Genomic DNA, 27888 nt, shown 5'->3' on the forward strand with positions numbered 1-27888 from the left:
TCTCTCAGAATTGTCTTGAAAATCAATAAGCATTCTTAACCAAGCTTTCTAAGTAATTTCTGATAGAAAATCAGTCACACTTGGCAGGTTACGCTAAAAAGTGTAGAATAAGTTACTCACTTCTACTGACTTCAATAATTAAATCAGTCCTAGGCAATAAAATATAGCTTACTCTTGATGCTTTGGGACAAACAATTTGCCAGTATGTTTATCAGACAGCATGCTAAGCAGCTAGTTGTGTCTTTTGGGTAGTTGATTTCTGTTGAAACTAATTTCCTTAAGACATTTATCTTTTGGAAATTTCATCAATAGCCTGTTTGAGATTATCTGGAATCTGGCAAAGTTAATTATGAATTTAATCAGCCTGTACATGAGAATCAGAAAGAAGATCTACTATCAATATTTTGGGGGAATATGATTGGGATATTCTGGGATCAGAGGTGGCAGATGCCCAGGTTGTCAGCCTTCAATATTGTTTTCCCATTTTATGTGGTCTTTAATATTCAGCAAATCACCCTGGTGCTTTATAATTAAAGGGAGTAGCTTTACCTCAGAAAGAATTCCTGAAGAGGCTTTGTTGGTATAAATAATAAAGGCACAGATGTAGAGGTAGCTGATGAAACTTCTTGTACAAAGGGCTTCTGTATCCATATGTTCATAATTGAGTTCTGTGTGTGACACTGTTCTTGAATTGAGAACAATTGATATATTTGTGCCATCTGTTATGTTGTGTCTGTGCCAAGTGCCAACACTATAAGCAAAAAAACAGTGGTCTGTGAGCACTATAGTGTACGAGTTACTAGCTTCCCTTGGAACTTGATATTTTAGCAAGATTCCTCAGGCTGTCAAGGCTAACTACAATGGCACTTTTTTGGTAGGCAAAGATAACACTCCTCATGTTTGCCTCTTGCTGAATCACATTCTTGGAGCAACCTTTGAAACCTTAGAAGTGTTGAAGTTTTCTTTTTCCTAAAAAAAAAAAGACTCAGTTGTAAATAGCTAATGGTGACTCTCAATAAGGTGAATAAGGCATTATTAATGCAGCAAGATAAGTTGAAGAGGTCTGTGATTCTTAACATTCTTTTCACTTTATTAACCTGTTCATTGAAATTATGTAAGGTCCATAAAGGTGTTCTTTGACTTTGCTTTGTGTTATTTTCATGATCAATATATGTTACCATCCTGAATGTGCAACTCACTGATGCTCGACTTTATCAGCTCCACAGTAAACCATTCAAGCAAAGGTTTGCTCAATTGTCAGCATAAGTGCCATATTCTATTACTTAATTTTGAGAGCAGATTTTTCTACTGTCGTTTGGATTCTTTTTAAGTACATAATATCTTTTTGACAGCACAGTATTTGGGGTAGCAGTAACTCAGGTAAGAAATAAGTATGCCCCCACAAAATTTACTCTTCTCCAAAAAATTCACAAAGCAATTCAGCATCCCATGGGACATAAAAACTTACATGTATGATTACATATAAATGCATAGTCCTTTAGGTTCGGTGCAGTTCTCTTCAACAGACTCCTACTTATACTTAAGTACTTGCACTGGATTCCATACACAGATCAAACAAATTAATAGTAGAAAACAAAATTGATACTACTAGATTATCCTTTGCTAAGGTATTATTTTATATTTTATCACTTCTTTCTAGCCACTTTCATGTTATTTCATTTAATCCTTATAAGAACTCATTGATAAAGACAGGAGAAATCTAAATCTAAGATTCACAAAGTGCAAACTAGGAATTGAATCCCAGGGAAGGTCAGTAGCTTGGTCCTAGTAACTGAAGCTATCAGCTTGAGCAATGGGAGGAGAGTTCTCTCCATGTCTGCAGCTCTACTCTATTCTTCTTTTACTGCTGTCTAATTCTGTTCTGAAGATTTAAGGGAGAAAATGAATATGAAACAAATGTACTGATATTTAAAGAACAATTACTAGTTAAAAGTATTTTAAGGGAAATTCAGCAAGTGCCTAGTTAGAAATTTCAGGATTAAGTATAATTTAGAATGACTGTTATTAGGTCCAAGCTTAAGTTTTGCCAGCGTTAGCAAAACTAGGTGTTAAATGTGAAAGGGCAAAGTGGAAACTTGAGTTATGTATAAATTTTGTAATTTTTCTTAACAGAAAATTAGAACATGGAAGTGATTGTTAATTCTTTTGCAAATTGGCAATTGCAACTAACTATTCATCTATCAGTACTTTGATATGGTTACCAGAACACATCTAGTTAAATAGTTAAGGACAAACTGTAGTACTATAAATCCATTGTGTAAGATTATAACTGGGGAATTGATGGACAAGGTAAGTACTCTTGAGAAAGGTAATGGGGACAGCTGGATACAAGAATCCCCTGGAAACCACTATCGTGATTTTGATATAATTGCATTGATTTTCTATTAGAGATGTGTGAGCAGAAAGCATCTATTTTCTAGGTGCATCTATTTAAGTGCATAGAATTAATATTATAATCAACATTAATAGAATTAATATTACAATTATTTATATATTATGTTAATTATATTATAACAATAATATGATTAATATTATAAGTGTAAATATAGTGCTGTAAGTATATTAGTGATAAAATATAGTTATATTACTTGAATAAAGATATGTCAAATATTTTACATGATTCCACTGGATATCTCAGAACTCTAGATTCCAACCCCCAGGGCATATGTACTGGTCTCTACATCTGCTTCTTTACTTATGTTATCAAACACAGAAAATCATATAATCAGTATTTCATTTTCCTGGTATTCCAAATGAGTATCTGGTGTAAATTTCTACTTCCTCAGACTGTTTCACTTCCTCTTCCTTAATAATGTTCAGTAAAAGTGTTGCTATTTGTCATACAAATATGGAAGCATTTATTTTATTTTTACTTGTGTATGGGCAGAAAGTATTTTCTAATTGGAAATATTATGGGTGCTTTGATTACATAAAATATAATCAAAAATAGAATTATATAAAATATATGAAATATAATTTAAACACTCATATGTTAACAAGAAATATGATAGTGAAGAGTTACCACACAGCTGAAACTCTTCTCTTTTAATGTGTGGAGTGCAAAAAATTTTAAATTTTGACACTTTCAGCACCTTAATATTACTGAAAACTAGGTCTGCAACCAGGAAGATATTGAAATTCATCCCTACAGAGCAAGGAGACTAAACAAATTAAACAAGTTCTCAAATGTATGACATTTAATTTTTAATTCTCCAGTGGCACTTGAGATATCTCAACTTTTGGTAGGAATTTTTTGATGATGCTTTGCTGGAAGTACACTTAAAGACATTATTTTATTAGTAGAACATTTCAGTTGACAGAGAAAAGCCAATTGATTCTGTTAATTTCAAATTTATAAGTCATAAAATATAGCTGTGAAGAAAATTTCAGAAAATTTTATTTAAAAATTAAAAATAATATAACCACATTAGAAAATATATTTATCAGAAAAATATTAATGAGAATATTAGAAGGATTCAGCTAAGCAACTGAATAAGGTACATGATTATTTGCCAAAAACAATTTTATTTATTTTATTTGTAATGCTCCCTTAACCAATACAATGTAATTAAAAATATTTCTTTAGGAGCGTGCATAGATATAGGCTATATTTTACTTTTTAAAAATATTTTTGCATCAGTTTTTTTTTTTTTTTTTTTTTTTTTTTATGGAGTCTCCCTCTGTCACCAGGCTGGAGTGCAGTGGCGCCATCTCAGCTCACTGCAACCTCTACCTCCTGGTTTCAAGTGATTCTCCTCTCTCAGCCTCCCAAGTAGCTGGAATTACAAGCATGTGCCACCACGCCCAGCTAGTTTTCGTATTTTTAGTAGAGACGGGGTTTCACCATGTTGGCCAGGATGGTCTCTATCTCCTGACCTCGTGATCTGCCTGCCTCGGTCCCCCGAAGTGCTGGGATTACAGGCGTGAGCCACCATGCCCAACCTGCATTAGTTTTTTAAAGGAACTAATTTTTGGTTATACCAATATATTAAAACTAATTTGTCCATTTGTAAATAAATATTTTTATTTTAATAATTATATGCCATTTTAATAATGCTACTTTTATACCATTTTAATCATAGTGTAATACTATTTCAGTAATTTATGGACCTCCTTTACACGCTTTGGAAGATAAATTATATGGTTATCCTACTAGTCTTTTCATGTTAGTACTCGTATCATATGGTGTCTTTTATTGCAGTCACTTATGTATATAGCTGAAACACTGAGGAAAATTGAAAAGTTCTTGTTACAACACTTGTGTCTGACATCACTCACATACTATGTCTGAAAGAGTATTTAATATTTAGGTGATGCTCAAATACTTTTGCATGGATGATTGGACTCATAAATCCGGTTATATGCATATCACATATTGCTCAATTTCTGAAGCTCTAAGTTGAACTGATGGTATCCTCCTATCCATCACTTTTGTCAATATGCTTTTGGTTTGTCACCTCTGTGATTTTGTTTGTAGAATCATTCGCCTCTGTGGCCAGTCCATATCTTTTAGTTAACCAAGACCCAAATATGTTAAAAACGCAGACTCAGAAAGTGTATAATGCTCTGATTTTTAGTCCCAGCCCCTCTCTACTGCGAATGCTACCTTCTCACAATTTTCTCGACTTCTTTCTCTCTGTGTGATCAAGGAATTGTTTACAAAACAGGTCATGATAACCCGGATCACTTCATCCTACAGTGATGTGCTCTTCTTGTGAAAACTTACAGCATTGGTGCCCTGTATCACTCCTTTCACACCTACCACTTGACATTTTTAAACTATTAAACTTATCATTTGTATTATTTAAATGTTCATATATTTATGCCTTATCTTCTTTAACTTAGCCATAAGCCCTATGAAAAGAGGGAGTTTGTATTATTTCTCAAAATGCCTGAAATGCTGACTTGCATACAATAGTATTAAAAGCATAAATTTATGTTTTAATTTATTATATCCTAGTACAGACTTTTTTTTCTTGGAGACAGTCTCGCTCTGTCACCCAGGCTGGAGTGCAGTGGCGCCATCTCTGCTCACTGCAACCTCTGCCTTCCAGGTTCAAGCGCTTCTCCTGCCTCAGCGTCCTGAGTGGCTGGAATTACAGGCGCACACCACCACAGCCGGCTAGTTTTTGTATTTTTAGTAGAGACAGGGTTTCACCATGTTGGTCAGGCTAGTCTCGAACTCCTGACCTCATGATACGCCCATCTCAGCCTCCCAAAGTGCTGGGATTACTGGCATGAGCCACCACGCCAGGCCCAGACTATTAAAAAGTCTCTTGAAGGGTAAAAAATGTCGTAGATGGTAGTCTTCAATCTCAATAGATATTTATTTATTGTCATAAATATATGCTGTTATCCAGAGATAAATAATAAAGGCTTTTTAAAGTCGAAGATGGTCAAAAGTCAGAATATGAAACACAGGTATTCCTCAAAGATATTGGGAGTTCAGTTCCAGACTACTGCAATAAAGCAAATTCTGAAATGAGGCAAGTCACACAATTTTTTCGTTTCCTAGTGAATATTAAATTTATAGTTACATTATACTGTTGTCTATTAAGTGTGCAGTTGCATTATGTCTAAAAAGTGTACATAGCTGAACTAAAAATGCTTTATTGTTAAAAAATGTTCACAATCATCTGAAACTTTAGTGAGTCATAGTATGGTTGCTGGTGGAGCGTCTTGATGTTGATGGCTGCTGACTCAATGCGGTGGTGGTTACTGAAGGCTGTGGCAGTTTCTTAAAATAAAACAACAGTGAAGTTTGCCACATTGATTAGCTCATCATTTCATTTCATGAAAGATTTATCTGTAGCACGTCATGATGTTTGATAGCATTTTGCCCACAGTAAAACTTCTTTCAAAATTGGAGTCCATCCTCTCAAACCCTGCCACTGCTTTATCAATGAACGTTATGTAATATTCTAAATCCTTCATGGTAATTTCAGCGATGTTCACGGCATCTTCACTAGAAGTAGATTCCATCTGAAGAAACCACTTTCTTTGCTTCTCCATAAAAAACAACTCTTCATCCACTGAAATTATTTTGTGAGATTGCGACAGTTCAGTCACATCTTCAGGCTCCACTTCTAATTTTAATTATCTTGCTATTTCCAGCAAATCTGTGGTGATTTTCTCAATTGAAGTCTTGATCCTAAGTTTTCCATGACTGTTGGAATCAACTTTTTCCAGACTCCTGTTAGTGTTGATATTTGGACTTCCTCCCATTAATCACAAATGTAGATTGTAGCATAATTCATGTTGATTTAGCATAATTCTTAAGGGCCCTAGGATTTTGGAATGGCAATTGAGCATTGACTTACACTTACACTAATGCACTTAAACCAGCTACATTAGCCCCTAACAATATAATCAGTCTGTAATTTGAAGGTTTGAAGCCATGCATTGACTTCTCCTCTTTAGCTATGAAAGGTTTAAATGGCATCTTCTTCTAATAGAAGGCTGTTTCATCTACACTGAAAATCTGTTGTTTGGTGTAGCCACCTTTATCAATAACCTTACCTAGATCTTCCAGATAACTTGCTGCAGCTTCTACATCAGCACTTGCTGCTTCATCTTGCACTTTTAAGTTATCATGATGGCTTCTTACCTTTAACACCATGAATCAACCTTTGATAGCTTCAAACTTTTCTTCTGCAGCTTCCTCACATCTTTAATCCTTGATACCATTAAAGAAAGTTAGGACCCTGCTGTAAATTAGGGTTTGGGTTAAGGGCATATTGTGGCTACTTTGATCTTCTATTCAGACCGCTAAAACTTTCTCCATATCAGCAATAAAGTTGTTTTGCTTTTTTATCATTTTTGTGTTCACTGGAGTAGCACTTTTAATTTTCTTCATGAACTTTTTCTTTGCTTTCACAAGTGGGCTATTTGGAGCAAAAGGCTTAGCTATTGGCTTATCTCAGCTTTCAATATGCTTTCCTTAGTAAGTTTAATCATTTTAATCTTTTGATTTAAAGTGAGAGATGTGCAACTCTTCCTTTGATGTGAACACTTAAAGGCCATTGTTGGGTTGTTAACTGGCCTAATTTCAACACTGTTGTGTCTCAGGGAAGAGGAAGGCTTAAGGAGAAGGAGAAGATGAGAGACGGGGAAACAGCTGGTTGGGAGAGCAGTCAGAACACACACAACACATAGTAAGTTTGTCATAAGTGCGCAGTTCCCGGCATTCCAAAGCAATAATAGAAGTAACAATAGTAAGATCACTGAAAAAAAGGTTACCATTTTGGATATAATAATAATTAAAAAGTTGGAAATATTTTAAGAATGGCCAAAATGTCACACAGAGACACGAAGTGAGTAATGTGCTGTTGGAAAAATGGCGCTAATAAATTTGCTCAATGCAGGGTTGGCACAGATGTTCAATTTGTAACAAATTCATTGTGTGTGAAACACAATAAAGTGTAGCACAATAAAACAAGGTGTGTTTTTACATAGTTACAATGTTGAATAGCAACCTGTGTTTACATGAGCAGTCAATTCATCTGTATTTTGAAAGTCTAAGAAATGACCTATTTTGCAAACTCAGTATTTAAGAAAAATGTAGTTACCATAATACGGAATGTGAATGGAGATGTAAATATTATCTTGCCTCTGTGAGTCACTCAGGAAAGATCAAGCATTTTTTATAATACGGATTCGATAGTATTTTCTCAGTGTGTCTAAATGCAGCAACTATGACTTGGCAGAGGCAATGATAACAGTGTTTTTCCTGTTACCAACAATAATCTCCAAAAGCTGAAACTTCATATTTACAGTTACTTGATATAAAGGAATTTATGGCACATTAAAAAGTGCATTGCTTCTTCTGTCAGTACCTGTATGTGAAATACAGTGAAAATATGTATTTTTATAGTTATTGACTATTTTGAACTATGTCATGAGAGCATCCACTATAATGCCTGGTAATTAATATCAGCAGCAAAACACAGTGCTGTCTAAACTAATGCCCATATTCCTTATTTCGTTTCTTCATTTAATGCAGCACTTCAATATTAGCATATATGTTAAATATCTTCCTTAAATTATAATAAACGAAGAAGCCAATTTTGAAACCTAATTACAGTGATGTATTAAAACATTTTCTAAATATGAGTGGTTCCTAACATATTTTTCATCGAATGTTTATCTTTGTTATAATAGAGAAAAGAGTAAATTAAGACAATGTGATCACTATGCTTGATATGACACAATTTTACAGCTACTGGAATTATAATCATTTTAGTTTTATTTTCTTGCTTTGTTTTGTTTGTTGTTTTGTTGAAACTATTATACCTAGAACATAATGAATGTCTTTAATCCTCCAGAAAAATAAAATGACAAACATACTTGTTCAATATAAAGATACTCTGAAAAAAACTGTTAAGCCATAAGCAAAAACTGGAAAGAAAACAACCTCTACTCACTCAGATTTTTGGTGATGAAATGTATTTTTATAGTCCCTTACTGCTGAGACTAAAGCAACACATTATCTCCTTTTTTGGCCTGAGATGAGCCTTCACAATTTCTCCAGCAAGATTTTCAAGGATATTTCTTTTACCGAGTCCCCCTACATTATCTCCCCAATTTCTGCTGCTGTGAAAAAATTCTTTATTTCTGAAAAGTTCTATACATACTAAGTTTACTACCATGTTATTGATCAATATTATATCTGTAACTGGTTTGTAAAAGATGATCAATTTATATTGCATTTCTCAAACTGTTTGTCTTCTTAAGTAAAATTCTGACTTAGAACTATCAGCATATAAAATGGTTAGTTATAATAGACTTCTGGTGCCAAAGGCAACATTCTAACTACATTTGTGGGAGGCCAATATTTGCCTAATTGTGTCTATTATCAAATGACCATTTAGTATTTGGATGTAAAAATGTGGACAATAATAAAATAGATTGTCTAATTGTGATTACTTACTACTATAGTTGGGGTTACTAATTCTAGAAAATGGACTCTCTGTTTTCATCTTTTATTTTTGTTTCTTGCATTAATGTTTGTCAATCCTTGTGACAGGAAAAAAATATTAGAAATTTAACCTCTTCTTATTTCAACCCCTCCCATTCATATCATCCTTTAAGAAAAAAGTGAGGGCCTTGAATCCTAGAATGACTAGTGAAAGTGTTTAAAAAAAAGAGAAGAAATTTGAAAATCGGCTTTTTTTTCTGATATGAAATTTCTAGGGTTAATTTTTACCCTTGGAGCTTGATGATACATATGTCATATAGTCATGTATACCATAAAATATGCTGTATCTATTTTATAAAGCAAAACTGTAAATCATAAAGAATTGAGAATTTTTGGTCTCCATGTCATTAGTAACATAATTTGGATAAACAATCTTTTTTGACTTGTGTCTTAAATTCCATGAGAATGATGAAGTTTGAATAATATAAAATGGTATGTTTACATTCCAAGGCATAAACTTGTTAAAATTACAATTAATCTGCAATTATCTACTCATTAGTTTCAATAATGGTGCATATAATTTGAGAGCAGATGAGTAAGAAAAGCACAGTTCCTATCTGTGAAATTATATTCCTGAAAACTCAATTCTAGAAGAATTACTTTTAGAAAAATATGAGAAAAAAGTATATTAAATAACTGAAGAAGTGTCTGAACGAATGAAAGATCTTGACAGTCATTAAATAAAACAATGAAGACAGCAAACTCAATTCAATATCAAATTAATAACATTATATGTACCAATAACAGATACGATAGCTTCATTTTGGGATCAACCTTTTTATATTTTCAAAGAATTATTCATAGATTGGTTTTTATGCATGCCAGATAGTGTAAAATAAAAGCAAATTTCTGCCTGAATATCTAACCAACTGTTAGAGAAAACAGCTCTAACCAAGCTGTTTTCTTACTTCCTGATTCACAAGTATGGAGTACATCAAATAGTGTCATTTGTTCTAGAGGTAAAGAATGATGTCTCTGTCCTTTTTCAGTTCTATTTTTTAAACTTTACAGTAATCTTGGTTCAATTTCTGTAACAGTAGTTCAATGATGTTTGATGTTCTGTTTTGTTCCTTTTTGTTTTGTTTTAAGCCACTGTGTTTTTGTTTTTTGTTTGTTTTAAACCACTGACTTCATTTTTATTATTGTGGTAAAATACACATAATATAAAATTTACCATCTCAAATATTTTTAAGCATATGGTTTAGTGGCATTAATACATTCCGCATGTTGTGTATCCAACACTACCATCCATCTTCATAACACTTTTCATCTTGTAAAACTGAAACTCTCAATATATTAAACAATAACTCTCCATTTTCTCTGAAAATTATTGTGTTGATACCTATTCACCAACGTGGTTAGGTATTATAAGGTTGATCCCTTTGGGAGGTGGTTAGGTCATGAGGTCAGAGCTCTAAAGAATCGGATTAGTGCCTGTATAAAAGAGGTTCAAGATTGTTGTCTTGCTCCTTCCACATGCAAGGACATAGCAAGAAGCCTTATGTCTGAACCAGGAAACTGGCCCTCCTCAGACACTGAATCTGCTGGCTTCCTATCTTGAACTTCCCTGCTTTTAGAACTCTGAGAAATAAATATTTGTAAGCCACTCAATTTATGGTATTTTTTAATAGTAACTCAAACATACTAAGAAATCTCCTCCCCCAGCCTCTGGCAACCACTATTTTATTTTTGTCTCTAAAAGTTTAACTTCTCTAAGTACTCTATATGAGTGAAATCATAAAGTATTTGTCTTTTTGTGACTAGTTTATGTCACCTAGCATAATGTCCTCAAAGTTCATCCATGTTGTAGCGTATGTCAGAATTTCATTCCCCTTAAAAGCTGACTGATATTCTATTGTATGTATAGACCTCATTTTGCTTATCCATTCATCTGTTGATGAATACTTGCTTTGATCCCATCTTTTACGTGTTGTGAATAATGCCGATATGAACCTGGCTGTACAAATATATCTTTGAGACTCTGCTTGCAATGAGATACACACTTAGAAGTAGAATCCCTGGATCATGTAGTAATTGTTTTTTAAAAATTGTGGGAAACAACTATACTGTTTTCCACAGTGGCTGTACCATTTTGCATTCCCTCCAACAGTGCTTAAGGGTTCTAATTTCTCTACATTCTCACCAACATTTGTTATTTTCTTTTTTTTTTGAGTAGTAGCTCTTCTAATGGGTATTAAATGGCATCTCGTTGTAGTTTTAATTAGCATTTTTCTGATGACTAGTGATATTGAGCATCTTTATGTGCTTATTGGCCATTTGAGTATCATTGGAGAAATATCCAAGTTCTTTGCCCATTTTTGAATTGAGCTGTTGCTTTCTTGTTGAGTTTTAGGAGGTTTTATCCATTCTCCATACTAATTGCTTATCATAAATCTGAGTTGCAAATATTTTGTTTCATTCTGTGGGTTACATTTTTACCCTGTTGCTATTTTAATGCACAACTTGAAAAAAATATGAATTCCATTTGTTTTCTGTCGTCATCCATGCCTTTAGTGTCATACCCTAAAAATTACTGCCAAATTCCATGTCATGAAGTTTTTGTCCCATGTTTTCTTCTAAGAGTTTTATATTTTCAAATCTTACATTTAGGGCTTTGACCCATTTTAAATTAATTTCTGTATATAGTGATCTAATTTAATTCTTTTGCATGTGAATATCCAGTTTTCACAACACCATTTGTTGAAAAGACTGTCTATTCCCCCATTGAATGACCTTGCCTCCTTTGTACAAAATAATTTTACCATATATGCAAGGGGTACTTCTGGGTTCTCCATTCTGTTTGACTGAGCTATATGTCTATTTTTATGCCAGTACCACACTGTTTTGATTGCTGGAGCTCTGTAGTGACTTTTGAAATCAAGAAGTGCGAGTCTTCCAGCTTTGTTTTCTGTTTCAAGATTTGCTGTGGCTATTCTGGGTCTCTTGAGATTCATATGAATTTTAGAATGGGTTTTTCTATTTCTGCAAAAAAAAAAAATGCCATTGGGATTTTAATAGGGATTGCGTTGCATCTGCATATGTCTTTGGGTAGTTTTGACATATTAACAATATTAGGTCTTCCAGTTAATGAACATGTGATGTATTTTCGTTTATTTATGTCTTGTATCTTTCAGAAATGTTCTACTGTTTCCGTTGCACATGTCCTTTAATTCCTTGGTTAAATTAACTCCTAAGTATTTAAATGAATTCTTACATATTTTATTACTTTTGATACTATTATAAATGGATTTTTTTTGTAATTCCTTTTTCAAAATGTTTATTGTTAGTGTATAGAAATGCAGCTGATTAGCTGGGTGTGTGGTGGCTTATGCCTGTCATTCCAGCATTTTGGGAGGCTGAGGCGGGAGGATCACTTAAGTCCAGGAGCCAGAGGCTGCAGTGAGCTATAATCATGAATAAAACTGTATCTCCAAAAAAAAAAAAATAACAGTAATTTAAAAAGGAAGAGATGCAACTGATTTAGTATGTGGATTTTGTTGCTTTCTTACTTTTCTGATTTCATTTATTTGTTGTAACAGCTATTTAACATGGAATCTTTAGGGTTTTCTGCATGGTTTTCTGTCATCTGCAAACAGAGGTAATTTTAGTTTGTTCTTTACAATTTGGATGCCATTAGTTTGGGGTTGGTTTCATTGTACCTGAAACGTCTTTAGCTGAAACACTCTTTTGCCTTTTAGAAAAAGCTGCCTACATTTCATTGATATCTACACTTTTAAATGCATATATTCTAAATCTCAATTCATTTTTTTATTTCAAAGCAGGCTGAGTCCTGTCATGACAGTTTCGCCTTCCATGCTGAGATTCCTGCATTGTCTGTTAAACATTGACCAATTATTTGATTAAGGCATGGAGTCCAGGTCAGTGTTTCTCAAAGGGGCTGATCTGCAAGCTTTTTGTGTAAGCTGCACAACAGGATTATGTCGTTTGTATTAAAATCTAAGTTGATGCCCTACTTCCTTTATTGAAAAAGTCTTCCTCAAAAAAATTACCAGCTGAACTTAACTGCACTGTCATGTTGGTCGTTTTTTTGTAAGCATAAGTTTTCAACTCCTTTGAGTAAATACTAAGGTCTATGATTGCTGGATCACATGGCAAGAATATGTATACTTTTGGCCGGGCGCGGTGGCTCACGCCTGTAATCCCAGCACTTTGGGAGGCCGAGGCGGGCGGATCACAAGGTCAGGAGATCGAGACCATGGTGAAACCCTGTCTCTACTAAAAATACAAAAAATTAGCCGGGCGTGGTGGTGGGCGCCTGTAGTCCCAGCTACTCGGAGAGGCTGAGGCAGGAGAATGGCATGAACCCGGGAGGCGGAGCTTGCAGTGAGCCAAGATCGCACCACTGCACTCCAGCCTGGGCGACAGAGCGAGACTCCGTCTCAAAAAAAAAAAAAAAAAAAAAAAAAAAGAATATGTATACTTTTGTAAGAAACTGCCAAAATATTTTCCAAAGTTGCTGTGCCATTTTGTGTTTCCACCAGCAACGAATGAAAATTCACATTGCTCTACATCCTTGCTAGCATTTGGTGGTGTCAGTCTTCTGGATTTTGGGCATTTTAATAGCCGTATCATGGTATTTTATTGTTTTAATTTCCATTTCCTTGATGACATGATGCACAGCATCTCCTCATAAACATAATTTCCATCTGTCTTCTTTGGTGAAGTGTCTGTTAAGGTCTTTGGCCCATTTTAAAAATCAGGTTATTTATTTTCTTATTATTGAGTTTTTAGAGTTTTTGTATGTTTTCAGTAACAATCATTTATTAGATATGTCTTGGTAAGTATTTTCTCCCAGTCTGTAGTTTTTCTTTTCATTTTCTTGACCGTGTCTTTGCAGAACAACGAAAAAATAATTTCAATAGAGTCCTGCCTAAAAGTTACTTCTTTCAATAATTATGCCATTGGCGTTGTATCTAAAAAGCTATCACCAAACCCAAGGTCATCTAGCCTTTTTTCTGTGTTAGTTTATAGGAGTTGTGTAGCTTTGGACTTTGATGTCATGTGGTTTGGATTTGGATCTAAACCTGTTATCTGGAATGTGTGGGTTGCTTGAAAATGTAACTTCTCAGATTTAATTTCCTTGTCTATAAAAAGTAGATAGTGATAATACTTTACAAATTTGTTATAAATATTAAATGAAGTAATAAGTATATGAAATGTGCTAGCATGATTATATACTGAATTAACCTAAAAAATGTTGGCCATCTCAATCCTTTATTCTTCTATATACATTCAGACAGATCCTACAAACGTCTCAATATCTTTTCTCAAGTAGATGATTTTCGTATAGTTCTCTACTGAATAAATTGGATTTATTTAAAAACTTGATTGGCAGTTCTTTCTGACACCAAATACTGGTGTGTTTTCCACATCAATTCTCCAATTCTCCAGCATTAACTGGGTATTCAAGAATGCAATTCAATTCTCACAGTAAATATCCTGAGTTAGCATACATCCTACAAGTTAAAGGACTCAGCCCCACTAGATTGGCCCCATTTCAAATGCCAGTCACAAATCCCAGTTTGCCATCCATACTTCTAACCTACCAGCTATAGATTCTGAGGTTCCCATGATAACCCCTGCCACCTCAGGTTTGACAGTTGACTAGATGAACTCACGGAACACAAGAAAACATTTTAATTACATTTACAGGTTTATTACACAGTAGGTTTTACTTTCCATTGTTTCGACAACCCAAAGTCAACAGTGTTCCAAAAGTACTGCCGGATTAAACAGATTGTATTGATAACAATATATTTTACATATTTGTTAGGTACATGTGAAGATGTGTTACTTGCATAGAACGTGTAATGATCAAGTCAGGGTATCTGGGCTATTCATTACTCCGAGTATTTATCATTTCCATGTGTAGGTAACACATACCTCTTTTAGCTATTTTTAGCTATTTTTTAGCTGTTTACCTCTTTAACTATTTACCTCTCTTTTAGCTATTTTTATTATGTAATACATTGTGGCTAACTCTACTCTCCCTAATCTGCTATCGAGTATTGGGGTTTATGTCTTCTATCTAACCGTATATTTGTACCCACTAATCAACATATCTTTATCCCCTCCTCCCACCCATACACCTTCCAAGCCTCTGGTATCTATCTATACACTATCTCCATAAGATCTAATTTTTTAATCTCTCACGTATGGAAGAGAATATGTGGTATTTGTCTGTCTGTGACTGTCTTTTCTCACTTAAGATAATGTCCTCCAGTTTCATCCATGCAACTGCATGACATGATTTCATTCATTTTAACTGCTGAATATTCCTCCATTGCGTACATATGCTACTTTATCCATTCATCCATTGGTGGACACATAGGTTGATTCTATATCTTTGCTATTGTGAATCATGCTGTGATAAATGTGCAAATTCAGGTATGTATCCCTTTGATATATATGTTTCTTTTTCTTTGGATAAATATCCAGTGGAATTGGTGGATTGTGATAGTTCTATTTTTAGTTTTTTTGAGTAATTGTCAGAATGATTTCTATAGTGGGTATACTAATTTACATGCTCACTAGTAGTGTATGAATTGTCTTTTCTCTGCATCCTCACCAGTATCTGTGTTTTTGTTTTGTTTTGTTTCGTTTTGTTGTCTTTTTAGTGATAGCCATTCTAACTGGGGTGAGGTGATTGGTAAGGTAATTGTGGTTTCGATTTGCATTTTCCTAATGATTAGTGCTGTTGAGCAGTTTTTCAAATACCTGTTGGCCATTTTTATGTCTTCTTTTGAGAAATATCTATTTATGTCTTTAGGCCACTTTTAATGAGATTTTAAAAAAATTATTGAGTTACTTGGGTTCTTTGTATATTCTAGATATTATCCTTTGTCAGATTAATAGTTTGAAAATATTTTCTCCCATTCAGCATGTTGTCAGTTCATTCTGTTGTTTCTCTTGCTGTGCAGATGCTTTTAAGTTTAATAGAGTCCCATTTGTCTATTTTTGTTATAGTAGCCGGTGATTTCAGTGTCTTAGCCATGAAGTCTTTGTCTAGACTGATGTCTAAAAGTGTTTCCCGTGTGTTGTTTTCTAGTTGGCTTTATAGTTTTAAATTTTACATTTAAGTCTTTAATCCATCTTGGGTTTGTACATGGGTAGAGATAGGCATCCAGTTTTCTTCTTCTGCGTATAGGTATTCAGTTTTCCCAGCACCACTTATTGAAGATAATATCTTTTCCCCAGTGTATGTTCTTGGCATTATACAGAATGTCATTTGGCTGAAAATATGTGGATTTATGTCTGGACTCATTATTCCATTCCATTGGTCTATGTCTGTTTTTATATGAATACTATACTGTTATTGTTACCATGACCTTGTATTATATTTTGAAGTTAGGTAATATGATGCCTCTAACTTTCTTCTTTTTGCTTAGGATTGCTTTAGCTATTCTGGCTCTTTTTTGGTTTCATACAAATTCTAGGATTGTTTTTTTCTAATTCTGTGAAAAATGATATTGACATTTTTATTAGGATTGCTTTGAATCTATAGATTGCTTTGGGCAGTAGAATCATTTTAATGACATCAATTCTTCTTATTCATGAAATTGGAATGTCTTTCCAATTGTTTGTGTCCTCTTTATTTCACCAGTTCTGTAGTTGCCTTTGCAGAGATCTTTTACTTCCTTTGTTAAATTTATTCCTATTATATATATATATATATGTATATATATATTTATTATTATACTTTAAGTTCTAGGGTACATGTGCACAACATGTAGCTTTGTTACATATGTATACATGTGCCATGTTGGTGTGCTGCACCCATTAACTCGTCATTTACATTAGGTATATCTCGTAATGCTATCCCTCCCCCTTCCCCCTACCCCACAACAGGCCCCGGTGTGTGATGTTCCCCTTCCTGTGTCCAAGTGTTCTCATTCTTCAATTCCCTACCATCAAAGTGAACAGGCAACCTACAGAATGGGAGAAAATTTTTGCAATCTACTTATCTGACAAAGGGCTAATATCCAGAATCTACAATGAACTCACACAAATTTACAGAAAAAAAAAACAACCCCATCAAGAAGTGGGTGAAGGATATGAACAGACACTTCTCAAAAGAAGACATTTATGCAGCCAACAGACACATGAAAAAATGCTCACCATCACTGGCCATCAGAGAAATGCAAATCAAAACCACAATGAGATACCATCTCACACCAGTTAGAATGGCCATCATTAAAAAGTCAGAAAACTATGGGTGCTGGAGAGGATATGGAAAAATAGGAACACTTTTACACTGTTGGTGGGACTGTAAACTAGTTCAACCATTGTGGAAGTCAGTGTTGTGATTCCTCAGGGATCTAGAACTAGAAATACCATTGGACCCAGCCATCCCATTACTGGGTATATACCTAAAGGAATATAAATCATGCTGCTATAAAGACACATGCACACGTATGTTTATTGCGGCACTATTCACAATAGCAAAGACTTGGAACCAACCCACATGTCCAACAACGATAGACTGGATTAAGAAAATGTGGCACATATACACCATGGAATACTATGCAGCCATAAAGAATGATGAGTTCATGTCCTTTGTAGGGACATGGATGAAGCTGGAAACCATCATTCTCAGCAAATTATCACAAGGACAATTTATTCCTATATTTTTTGTAGCTATTGTAAGTGGGATTGTTTTCTTGATTTTTTCTCAGCTAGTTCATTATTGGTATATAGAAACACTACTGATTTTTATGTGTTGATTTTGTATCCTGCAACGTTACTGAGTTTATTTATCAAATCTAGGATTTTTTTTTTTTTTTTTTTTTTTTTGAGACAGTCTTGCTCTGTTTCCTAGGCTGGAGTGCAGTGGCATGATCTCAGCCCACTGCACCCTCTGCCTCCCGGGTTTAAGCAATTCTCTTGTCTCAGCCTCCCAAGTAGCCTGGACTACAGGCACACACCACCATACCCAACTAATTTTTTCTTTTTTATTTTTAGTAGAGACGGGGTTTTACCATGTTGGCCAAGCTGATCTTGAACTCCTGACCTCATGATCTACCCGCCTTGGCTTCCCAAATTGCTGGGATTACAGGTGTGAGTCACCGTGCTCGGCCCAAATCTAGGAATTTTTTAATGAAGTCTTTATATTTTTTAGACGTAAGATCATGTCATCAGCAAAGAGGGACACTTTGACTTCATCTTTTTCGTGTAGATGCCTTTTATTTCTGTTTCTTGACTAATTGCTCTGGCTCGGACGTCCAGTACTATGTTGATGTGCTGCTGAATTCTATTTGGTAATATTTTGTTGGGGATTTTTGCATGTACCTTCAGGGATTTTGGCCTGCTGGACTGTGAGCCTGTCTCTGGAGAGGGTGGAACCACTGTCAGTGGGAGCAGCTTAGGCAGGCACCTGTGGGGCAGGTGATCTCCCCTTGTCTTGGTCCCACAATAGCCTGCAGCATCAGCATCAGGGAGATTTGTCTTCAGGGTGTGTGAAAGTGCCCAGCCTCCCGCCTTCCACCTTGGCCAGCTGCACCAGAGGTGGTGTTAGCCCCAGGGCAGGTCGTAGTTCTTTGAGGACTGAGGTCTCAGAATGGCACCATGTTGCACCTGCTCAGGGCTCAGAAACATGTGGGACCCAGAATGAGTTCCTTCTCTGGAGCAATTCCTCTGCATAGTATCTAGGCAGCTTTCTGTGTTACTCTGGAGGCCCCCAGAGAGTCAAGGGGTTTTCTCATGCTTAGGATTATTGAAGTCATTGGTGGGGTTGTGAAGCCCTGGGGGTCCGTCACTCACTCTTTCCCTGCATCTGCAGCTTCTTTCCTTATTATAGTATTTTAAGAGAGAAGAGGAGGGACTATATTTACGTCACTTTTATTACTGTGTATTATTATAATCATTCTATTATTAGTTATTGTTGTCCATCTCTTATTGTGCCTAATTAATAAATGAAAATTTAATTTGTGAACCACTGGTAGTATCTGCAATTGGAAATAATGTGACATAGGCTGTTTTTAAGAGCATGCATTCTGAAATCAGATTGCCTTGTTTGATTCCTCAGTCTGCTACTTTTTAGCTGGGCAACTTTGCTTAATTTTTCTGTTCGTCTTCTCTTTTTCTTCTATAAATGGGTTATTGTTATAAAAAGATAATCTGTGTGAATATCTTAACATAGTATCTAGCATTTAGTAAATATTCAGTGTCAAGAAATACAATCTTTATTTTTATAATCATCATCCTTTAGTATACATGTAGTGTGGTAGTTTCATAAATAGACTTTTTAACCAGCTATCTTAGTATAAGTGAAAAAACTTGTATAATATAATAGTATATTATAAGAATCATATATTTTAATTGAACAAAACACAGGCACCTACTTTTCTTAAGAAATCCTACTTTTAAGCATTTCAGAATATGCTAAGTAGATTTTTCTCGTAATATTCCTATATATTTCATTTCCTTCATGTTAAATACTTCATAAAAACATTCTGAGTAAATTTTATGCCATAAAAAATCTGATTCTATCAGAATAGTGAGCTCTAACTTTTTTTTAACACCTGAAGATTTCTTTCATCATATTCGAAATTTTCACACCATACATTTCATCATAACTGCAGAGGCCTGTCATTCTCACTGGATATTCCAAAGAATGAAATGTCCAACTATTAATAGCTAGTGTGCTTAAAATGAACCATCTATCAGGAGAAATTTTCCACTGACAGACTTGGGTGCACTATAATGAGTGTGCTTGGTTTCATATTATTTAGCTTTTTTGAGGTGAAGAAACTACCCTGGAATCAAAGTAGTGTGGACAGTCTTTTAAATCAAAGGCCTTTTAAATAGCCTTTAATTTAGGTATGCTTTGCAACTCAGACTCTATTAAACTTTATGAAAATAGACTATGTTTGAAGAATTTTAACCCAGCATTATCATCCTTCCTTACAGGCCATTGAAAATTGAATGGGCTGAATCTTTCAGGTGTGGACAAATGACATTCACATAGAGAGAGAGTCTAGAAAACCCCCCTTTGCTGGTAATAATTCATTAGGTCGGATACTTTCAAAGAATTCTCACAAAAGTCATCTATGAAAAAGTAAATATATATTTGGGGATATTTTCCCATTAGGTATAATTAATTACACTGATAACCTCTTCCACTTAAAAGGAAATTTCTCCTTTTATAAGAAGAAAAAAATGGCTACCAACACGTTTAGCTTTGTTAGGCAAATACAAATATAACTTGAGAGCAAAGACTGTATTCACTGAACTTATTAGCATTTGACTCTAGTACCATTAATCTCCACTTCAGTATTACATTCCAATGGTCATATCTTTGATTTTGTAATCATTCCAAACTTCTCTGCCTGTGAGCTATTAAATTGCAACAATATCCTGTTCATTGACTGAAACGTTCTGGCTCCCGACGCCTTTGTTCTCCATGTATTTGCTTTTCAAGTTTTCAAGTAGTTCTAGCAAATCAATCTGTCGGCTGTCTTCCCTCATGAGTTTCCTTCTGAATTCTTTCCTTCCTGAACCAGCTTAGACTGTCCCTTAAACTAGGCCTTAATGTTTTGTCTCCTCGTCCTTTTGACTCCACTCACAGTATCGGACTCTTGACTTTGGAAGGATAGAAGGCATCTGTTTCAGTTATTTCTTGCTGTGTAACAAGCTACTCCAATACTTCAGAGCGTAAAAGAACTACATTTTATTATATGTAATCATAGTAATTCTAACTAGTGGATAGCTGATCTGGTCTCTAATGTCCAAGATGGTTTCATGTGTCTGGAACCTTGGTAGGGACAACTGGAAGTCTAAGCTAAAGTCTGCCCTCTCCTTTTCCATATTGTCTCTGGGCCTCTTCACATGGTTTCTGCAGAAAGGTTGAAGTTTTACATGGGGTTCAGCGCTTCCAGAGTGGGTACTTCAAAAGATAGGAAGTGGAACTGCCAATTACTTGTGCCCTGGTCCCAGAAATTGGCACAGCATCACTTCTGCTCTGTGTTTTAATAGTGAAAATAATCACAGAGCCCATCCAGACTTAATGAAATGAACATAAACTGCAGGTCTTGATGGGAGGAATTTTGAAGATAATGTGTACATCTTTACCCTTTCAACACCACTCATGTATTCATTTATTCAATGAATAATGATATATCAGCAACTATAATGACAGATACTGTGACAGACACATGGGGTGCAACAATGATTGGAGAATTTTTGGTCCCTTTGTAATGGAGCTTACATAAACAAGATATGAACAAATAGTGAAGATATGCAGAAAATACATGCAATGATAAATAAAAATTAACCATGGGAGAAGTTACTTTACTAACTTGTCATCAAAGATGGGCTCCCTAAAGAGGTAAAATCTGAATGATGAGAATGAGCCAGCTATTGAAAGACCAAAGGAAAGAACGTCTCAGGGAGAAAGAACAAATTAGAGGTCTAAAGTCTACAAAAGGCTTGTCATGTAGAAACAAGAAGAAAACTTATGTGTTTGGGATATAGTCATCAAGACAAGAACAGTTGAGAATATGGCCAGAGCCAGAACTTGCAGGACCTTGAAGTCCTGAATAGCAAGCAAGGGTGAGTCCATAAAGTTTTTTGAACAGGAAAGTAACATGAGCTGATTTTTCTGTTAAACGCACATTTGACAAATCTCAGAAGAATGAGAGAACAAAAGAAGTACATTGACCTATTACGAGTCTACTGCAGGGAATTTGTAGTAATCGATGGGAGAAATAATGGTAGTGGTAGTGGATATAGTGACAAATTTATAAGCTCCTAATGTATTTTAAGGTAGAATCAACATAAATAATTACCTTTTAAAATCATGGACAGTGTTCTCGAACAGTTATCACTCATTATTTCTACAGTTTAACCGTCAATTCACATACCCCAAACCCAAATTATATATAATACACAGAAAAAAATGCTTTCACTATATTCCTTAATGGTACTAAACTTGTCAAAGAAAAAATATATATTTTACATATCTTCAGTCTTAACTTGTTTTTTGATAGCATTTGGTACTTCTGACAACTCATATTCTCTAAAACATGCAGCTCCTTCAATTTTTGTAACACAACACTCTGGATCCCCACATCTCATTGATTGTTTATGATTATTCTCCTTTAAAAGCTTTTATTTTTCTCTAACCCTGTAAGTGATTATATTCAAAAGTAAAGTCCATATTTGTCATTTTACTTATTTTTGTCTATATTTACTCTGAGCTATCTTAATAACTGTAACCTTCAGTCAGCCCTTTCTTCTGAGTTTCAGATCCATATTTTCCCTTGACAATTAGATACATGTTTCTAGGCATGTAATAGACAAAATATTATGTAAAACCTCTCCAATGTAAATAACTAAAGATTCTGGACAATATTGTAAAATTAAAAACATTTAAAATGTTTATTTGAAAAATACTTTGTCAAATTTAATGAAGTACAATGAAGTTACATTTGCCTTGAGGGTATTTGCTGAACATGGACAAATTTGAGCTTCAATTCTGACGGCATCTTTGGGCAAGGGGTGCTGAACCTCAAACCCAGAGTATTCACTAGGGGAGGGATCTGTTGGTAGAACTGTCTCCCAAGAAGTTGGAACTCGAAGGATTATATCTGTAGGGTAGGAGTAAAGCAGAAGTAAACCCAGTCTACACATTCCCACTCCCAAGGGAGTGCAGGAAATGTGTAACTTTGAAATGAACAGGATGGGATGATGTGGTAATCCATTCTTGAAGTTATAGTCACAAGTTGACCTTTATATGGACTTTTAACTCAAATTCAAGTCACTTGATAATTTAAATTAGCCTTAAGTCATGCACTTAAATATGATCCTAGACAGTGATGTCTATAGTTGCCTGTGGACATAAATTTTCTCTGGAGAAAGAAACCATCATTTTAGTCATCAAAATATCCTACAAATATTTTTAAAGGGCAATAAATAGCATAGAATCAAATTTATCAAAATTGATCGAGAACACACAGGAAGACAGTACTTCGAAAGAAAACCAACAGAAAAACTTCCTCAAAACTTCAATTGAAATTATCAGGCAGTCGTCTGGTGTGGTGGCTCACGCCTGTAATCCCAGTGCTTTGGGAGGCTGAGGCGGATGGATCACAAGGTCAGGAGATTGAGACCTTCCTGGCTAACACGGTGAAACCCCATCTCTACTGAAAATACAAAAAATTAGCCGGGCGTGGTGGTGTTGCCTGTAGTCCAAGCTACTCGGGAGGCTGAGGCAGGAGAATGGCGTGAACCCGGGAGGCAGAGGATGCAGTGAGCCGAGATAGTGCCACTGCACTCCAGCCTGGGTGACAGAGTGAGACTCCGTCTCTAAAAAAATAAAAATAAATTATCAGGTAGTATAAAACAATTACTTTGTTTAAAGAAATGGAAGATAACCTTAACTACTTTTTCAGGTAGTGGAAACATACAAAAAAGTAGTGCGGCAGGTATACAAAATAACTACACAGAAAAGGAATACATGAAGTATACATTATTGGAATTAAAAACACAATATATATTTTGCAGATTAAATAGGATTGGAGAAAGAATTAATGCACTGAATTAGCTCAGACAAATTTATTCATAATGCAGTGCAGAAAAACCAACAAGTGGAAAATTTGAATGGGTTTAAAGACATCAAAAACAGAATGAAGAGGATCATGTAATAAGGACATAAAGAAGGAAATAGAGGTGTTAAACAGCTTATGATGAGAATTTTCCAAATTACCTCAGATGAAAGGCACCAAATTTAACAGATTTAAGAAGCCCAACAAATTTTTTTTTAATTTTATTATTATTATACTTTAAGTTTAACGGTTCACAAGGACAAAAAAGCCCAACAAATTTCAAACCCATAAGTAAAAAGAAACCCATCCCTAGAAACCGTATATTGAAACTGCAGAACAGCAATGACAAAGATATTTTGAAAGTGGCTGGAGGAAAAAAAAGACATTCATGTCAAAGTGTGAGACTTCGAGTTGACCTCTTTACACCAACAATGGCCATCTGAAGACCATGGAATTATATAATGATGCGCTGAAAAAACAAAGCCTGCCAAACTACAAGGAAATACCTTTTAATGTTTTATGTATATATATATACACATATATATAAAATATATATGCATATAAATATTTATAAAACATTAGATATATACACACATACATATATGTATATATATAACTTATATTTATGTGTATATATAAAATATTAAAAGATATATATGTATTTTAACTTATATGTACATGTATGTATATGTGTATACATAATATGTATAAATCTATATATGTATAATATGTACACACATAAATTCTACATGTGTGTATATACACGTATACATATGAAAAATGAAAATTATATTTCATATACGTATGTGTATATATATGTATGTGTATATATAACATATATACATGTATACACACACATATATATATATACATACATACATACATGTACTTTGAGACCTTTATTTACTTCTCCACATAACTAATCATGGATTATTGCATGCCTATGAGTGGCTAAGTGTTGGATCTCCTCAGGAAAACACAGCACTATTGCATGTGTATGGTGTCCTATAGAGAACGTCAGTCTTTGGGCATAGCATTAAGAGCTCTTGGTTTCCCAGCCCCACAAACTAAAATATATTTTTTAGAAAATCATGATCAAAGAGTTCACTAAAGATACGATAGATCTAAATGATAACTTCAGACACAAGGAAAGTGGTCACGGATGGAAAGTCTACCATGAAAGAAGGAACGAAGGGCCAATAAGCTGGCAAATGTCTGGACATTTTATAAAATACTATAGATATACAATATTGTATTATAATGTACAGTCGATTTTTTTTTTTGAGACAGAGTCTAGCTCTGTTTCCCAGGCTGGTGTGCAATGGCGCAATCTTGGCTCACCACAAACTGCGCCTCCCAGGTTCAAGCGATTCCCCTGCGTCAGCCACCCGAGAAGCTGGGGCTACAGCGACACGCCACATGCCTGGCTACTTTTTGTATTTTTAGTAGAGACGGGTTTTCACTATGTTGGCCAGGCTGGTCTCAAAGTCCTGACCTCAGGATCCGCCCTCCTCAGCTTCCCAAAGTGCTGGCATTACAGGCGTGAGCCACCAAGCCCGACTATGTACAATAGACTTTTTATTTAAAAAAAGGATTGAAATTCATGACTCAGTAACACATGTTAGAATGAGAATAAAAGGAACAAATTATCCTTAGATTATTGTTTTCTTCAGTAGTATAATAAGGTATTGATTGATGTTTTTGGATAACTTAAGTATGCATGTTGCAAGCTTTGAGACAATCAGAGTAATAGAGGCAGAGTAAATAAATCTTCAAGTAGCAGCAGCAAAAAGATCAGAATGATAATGTAATCCATCTGTCTAAAAGAAGGCAATAAAAAGTAGCAGAAAACAAATAGTACAAAATAATAAGTTACAGTAAATTTAATACAAAAATGTAATAAAATAAAAGTACAAAATAAGTTACAGTAAATGTCAATGAATAAAGTGCTAAATGCTCTGGGTTAATAAAAGATTGACAGACTTAAGAAAATCCTAAAAAATAAAACATAAGCTCATGATGTTTAAAAGAGATGCTTGTAAAATTTAAAGATACTGAAAGTATAAGATAAAAATACTTATAAAGATATTGAAAGCATAAGATTAAAAGGATGGAAAAATATCACATGTAAATACTAACAAAATAAATGCCAATGTAGCTATAATAATGTTAGACTATATGTATATGTGTGTGTGTGTATATGTATATATATTTATACACACACACATATTATAGCGTTGCTGGGGATAAAAGAGATTATAGTGATAAAATATTCAATATTCAACTCATGGACAACATAAAACAATTCTAAATTCATATATACTTAATAGCATAACCTGAAAACAGGTAGAGCAAAAAGGAGGGAGAACTACAAGGAGAATTTTTTAAATTAGATATCTAAAACATAACTTTTTTAGAGGAGTTTAAGAAAAGCTTCTGAATTAATTCAACTGGAATAATTAGGCAAAAAATAAATGAATAAACAACTATATAGATGATTTGGACAACCCCTCGATATTAGACTTGGCCCAATGGATACATGTCACACTTCAAAAGTGCAGACTGTTCCTTCTTAGCGGGCACACCCAGAACAGAAATATATATATTGCATCATACGGCAAGTGTTAACAAATTCAGAGGATTGAAAACGTGGACTATTTTATCTGACTACAATTCAGTTAAGCAAAAAATCAACAGCAAAGAGAAAATAAAACATTACCCATATGTCTGGAAATGAAGAAACACTGCTTCTGGATGTGTGATTGACAGGTGATGAAATTGACATGTGCAGCATACACCAATCTACCTCTCCTTTTCTTCACTGTCTTCATGACTGGCACTGTTATCCACTTCATTGCCTAAGGCATCATTTTTGGTCCCACTGACCTCACCTTAGTTCAGGCTTTCACCAGTGATTTAAGTTTTTTGCAACTTGTCTCTTCCCTCTGTGGTTTATGCTTTTCCTGTCTACCACAGTGTTTTTCCTAAAAAAAAAAAAAAAAATTAATTTGATCATATAAATCCTTTATTTAAAAATTTTAGAAGACCTCCTCAATGCCAAGAAAATGCATTCCTTGAATAGAGTCTCTTTCTTTTCATCTTTATTTCCCCCCAAGCGCTTATGGTCTTCTTCTGTGCATCAGCTATGCTAATCCATCTGCATTTCTCTGAACACCCCTTCCTTGTCAGATTTTGTACCTTTGCATGTACCCATCCCTCTACCTGGAATGCCTTCTCTTACTGCTTACTCAACTGACCATTTCCTGTACATTCTGAAGACACAGCTGAGTATCATTTTTGTAACATACTTGCCTGGTCAACTCTCGTGCTGTCATTCACTTCTTATTTAGTTAGCACTGTAGAATTATTTTTCATACACTTTTGTAAATTAGCTTTTTAAATAGCTGGCTTCGGTATCAGACCATTAAGTAAATGAAGAGAGGAATCTTTTCATTGCATATTAAAAAAAAGAAGTCTTACCACATTTAGACAAAGGGCCCCAAACAAACAAAAAAGGAATATTTGATAATATTAGAATTAGTAGGAAAGTTTTAAAAATTTTGCTGAAAGAGGTAAGAAGGATCAGTCAGTGCTAGTAGTTTCACCTGCAAATGCATCTGTACAGCAAGGAGGCTCATTTACTTCCTACCCTCGGGAAATCACATTTCGCAACCCAAGCTAAAATTTCTGGGCTTAAATATGTTCTTCATTCACCTCCTACACTCCTCCTCTGTTGCTGCATGTGTTATTAAAAATGGCTTCTTCTAGTAAGAGTAGCTTTTAGCTTGTTGCAAGTCACATCTTTCATCTGTTTTTACATACCTTTTCTACAGATCCCCCTGCAGTGGAACCAGCATTCTTGGAAATCCGGCAAGGACAGGATCGAAGTGTCACTATGAGCTGCAGAGTACTGAGAGCCTATCCAATACGGGTGCTGACCTACGAGTGGCGCTTGGGCAATAAATTATTACGGACGGGTCAATTTGACTCTCAGGAATACACAGAGTACCCTGTGAAGAGTCTTTCCAATGAAAACTATGGGGTTTATAACTGTAGCATCATAAATGAAGCTGGAGCTGGGAGATGCAGCTTTCTTGTTACAGGTAGGATTCCAGATATTTCCTTTTTATATATTTTGTTTTATTAGACCAAGAGATTTTAGACCTATATCAATATAAGAATGAAAACATTTTGTAAATCAATGGAACATAGAACAGCTTGACTCCTCAAGTTAGAGCTTCTACACATTTATTTTTAAGTCAAGTTTACTTTAATAGTTAAAAGAATGCACAGGCCTACAAAATTACATAGAAGTTTATCTGAATT

At 34.7% G+C, this 27888-nt stretch overlaps 1 protein-coding gene across 2 annotated transcripts in view; it reads left to right on the forward strand.

Moving 5' to 3' along the window:
* The window catches only part of MDGA2 (MAM domain containing glycosylphosphatidylinositol anchor 2), an 837606-nt gene that overhangs the window by 692707 nt on the left and 117011 nt on the right, over positions 1–27888 (forward strand). For both annotated transcript variants that reach the window (XM_055291423.2, XM_055291424.2), the window contains exon 9: positions 27396–27665. In XM_055291423.2, coding sequence (XP_055147398.1) covers positions 27396–27665 — 270 coding nt within the window. The remainder of the gene's footprint in view (positions 1–27395; positions 27666–27888) is intronic.

Source organism: Symphalangus syndactylus, chromosome 9, assembly GCF_028878055.3.
Source record: "Symphalangus syndactylus isolate Jambi chromosome 9, NHGRI_mSymSyn1-v2.1_pri, whole genome shotgun sequence".
In the NCBI taxonomy this organism is placed as follows: domain Eukaryota; kingdom Metazoa; phylum Chordata; class Mammalia; order Primates; family Hylobatidae; genus Symphalangus; species Symphalangus syndactylus.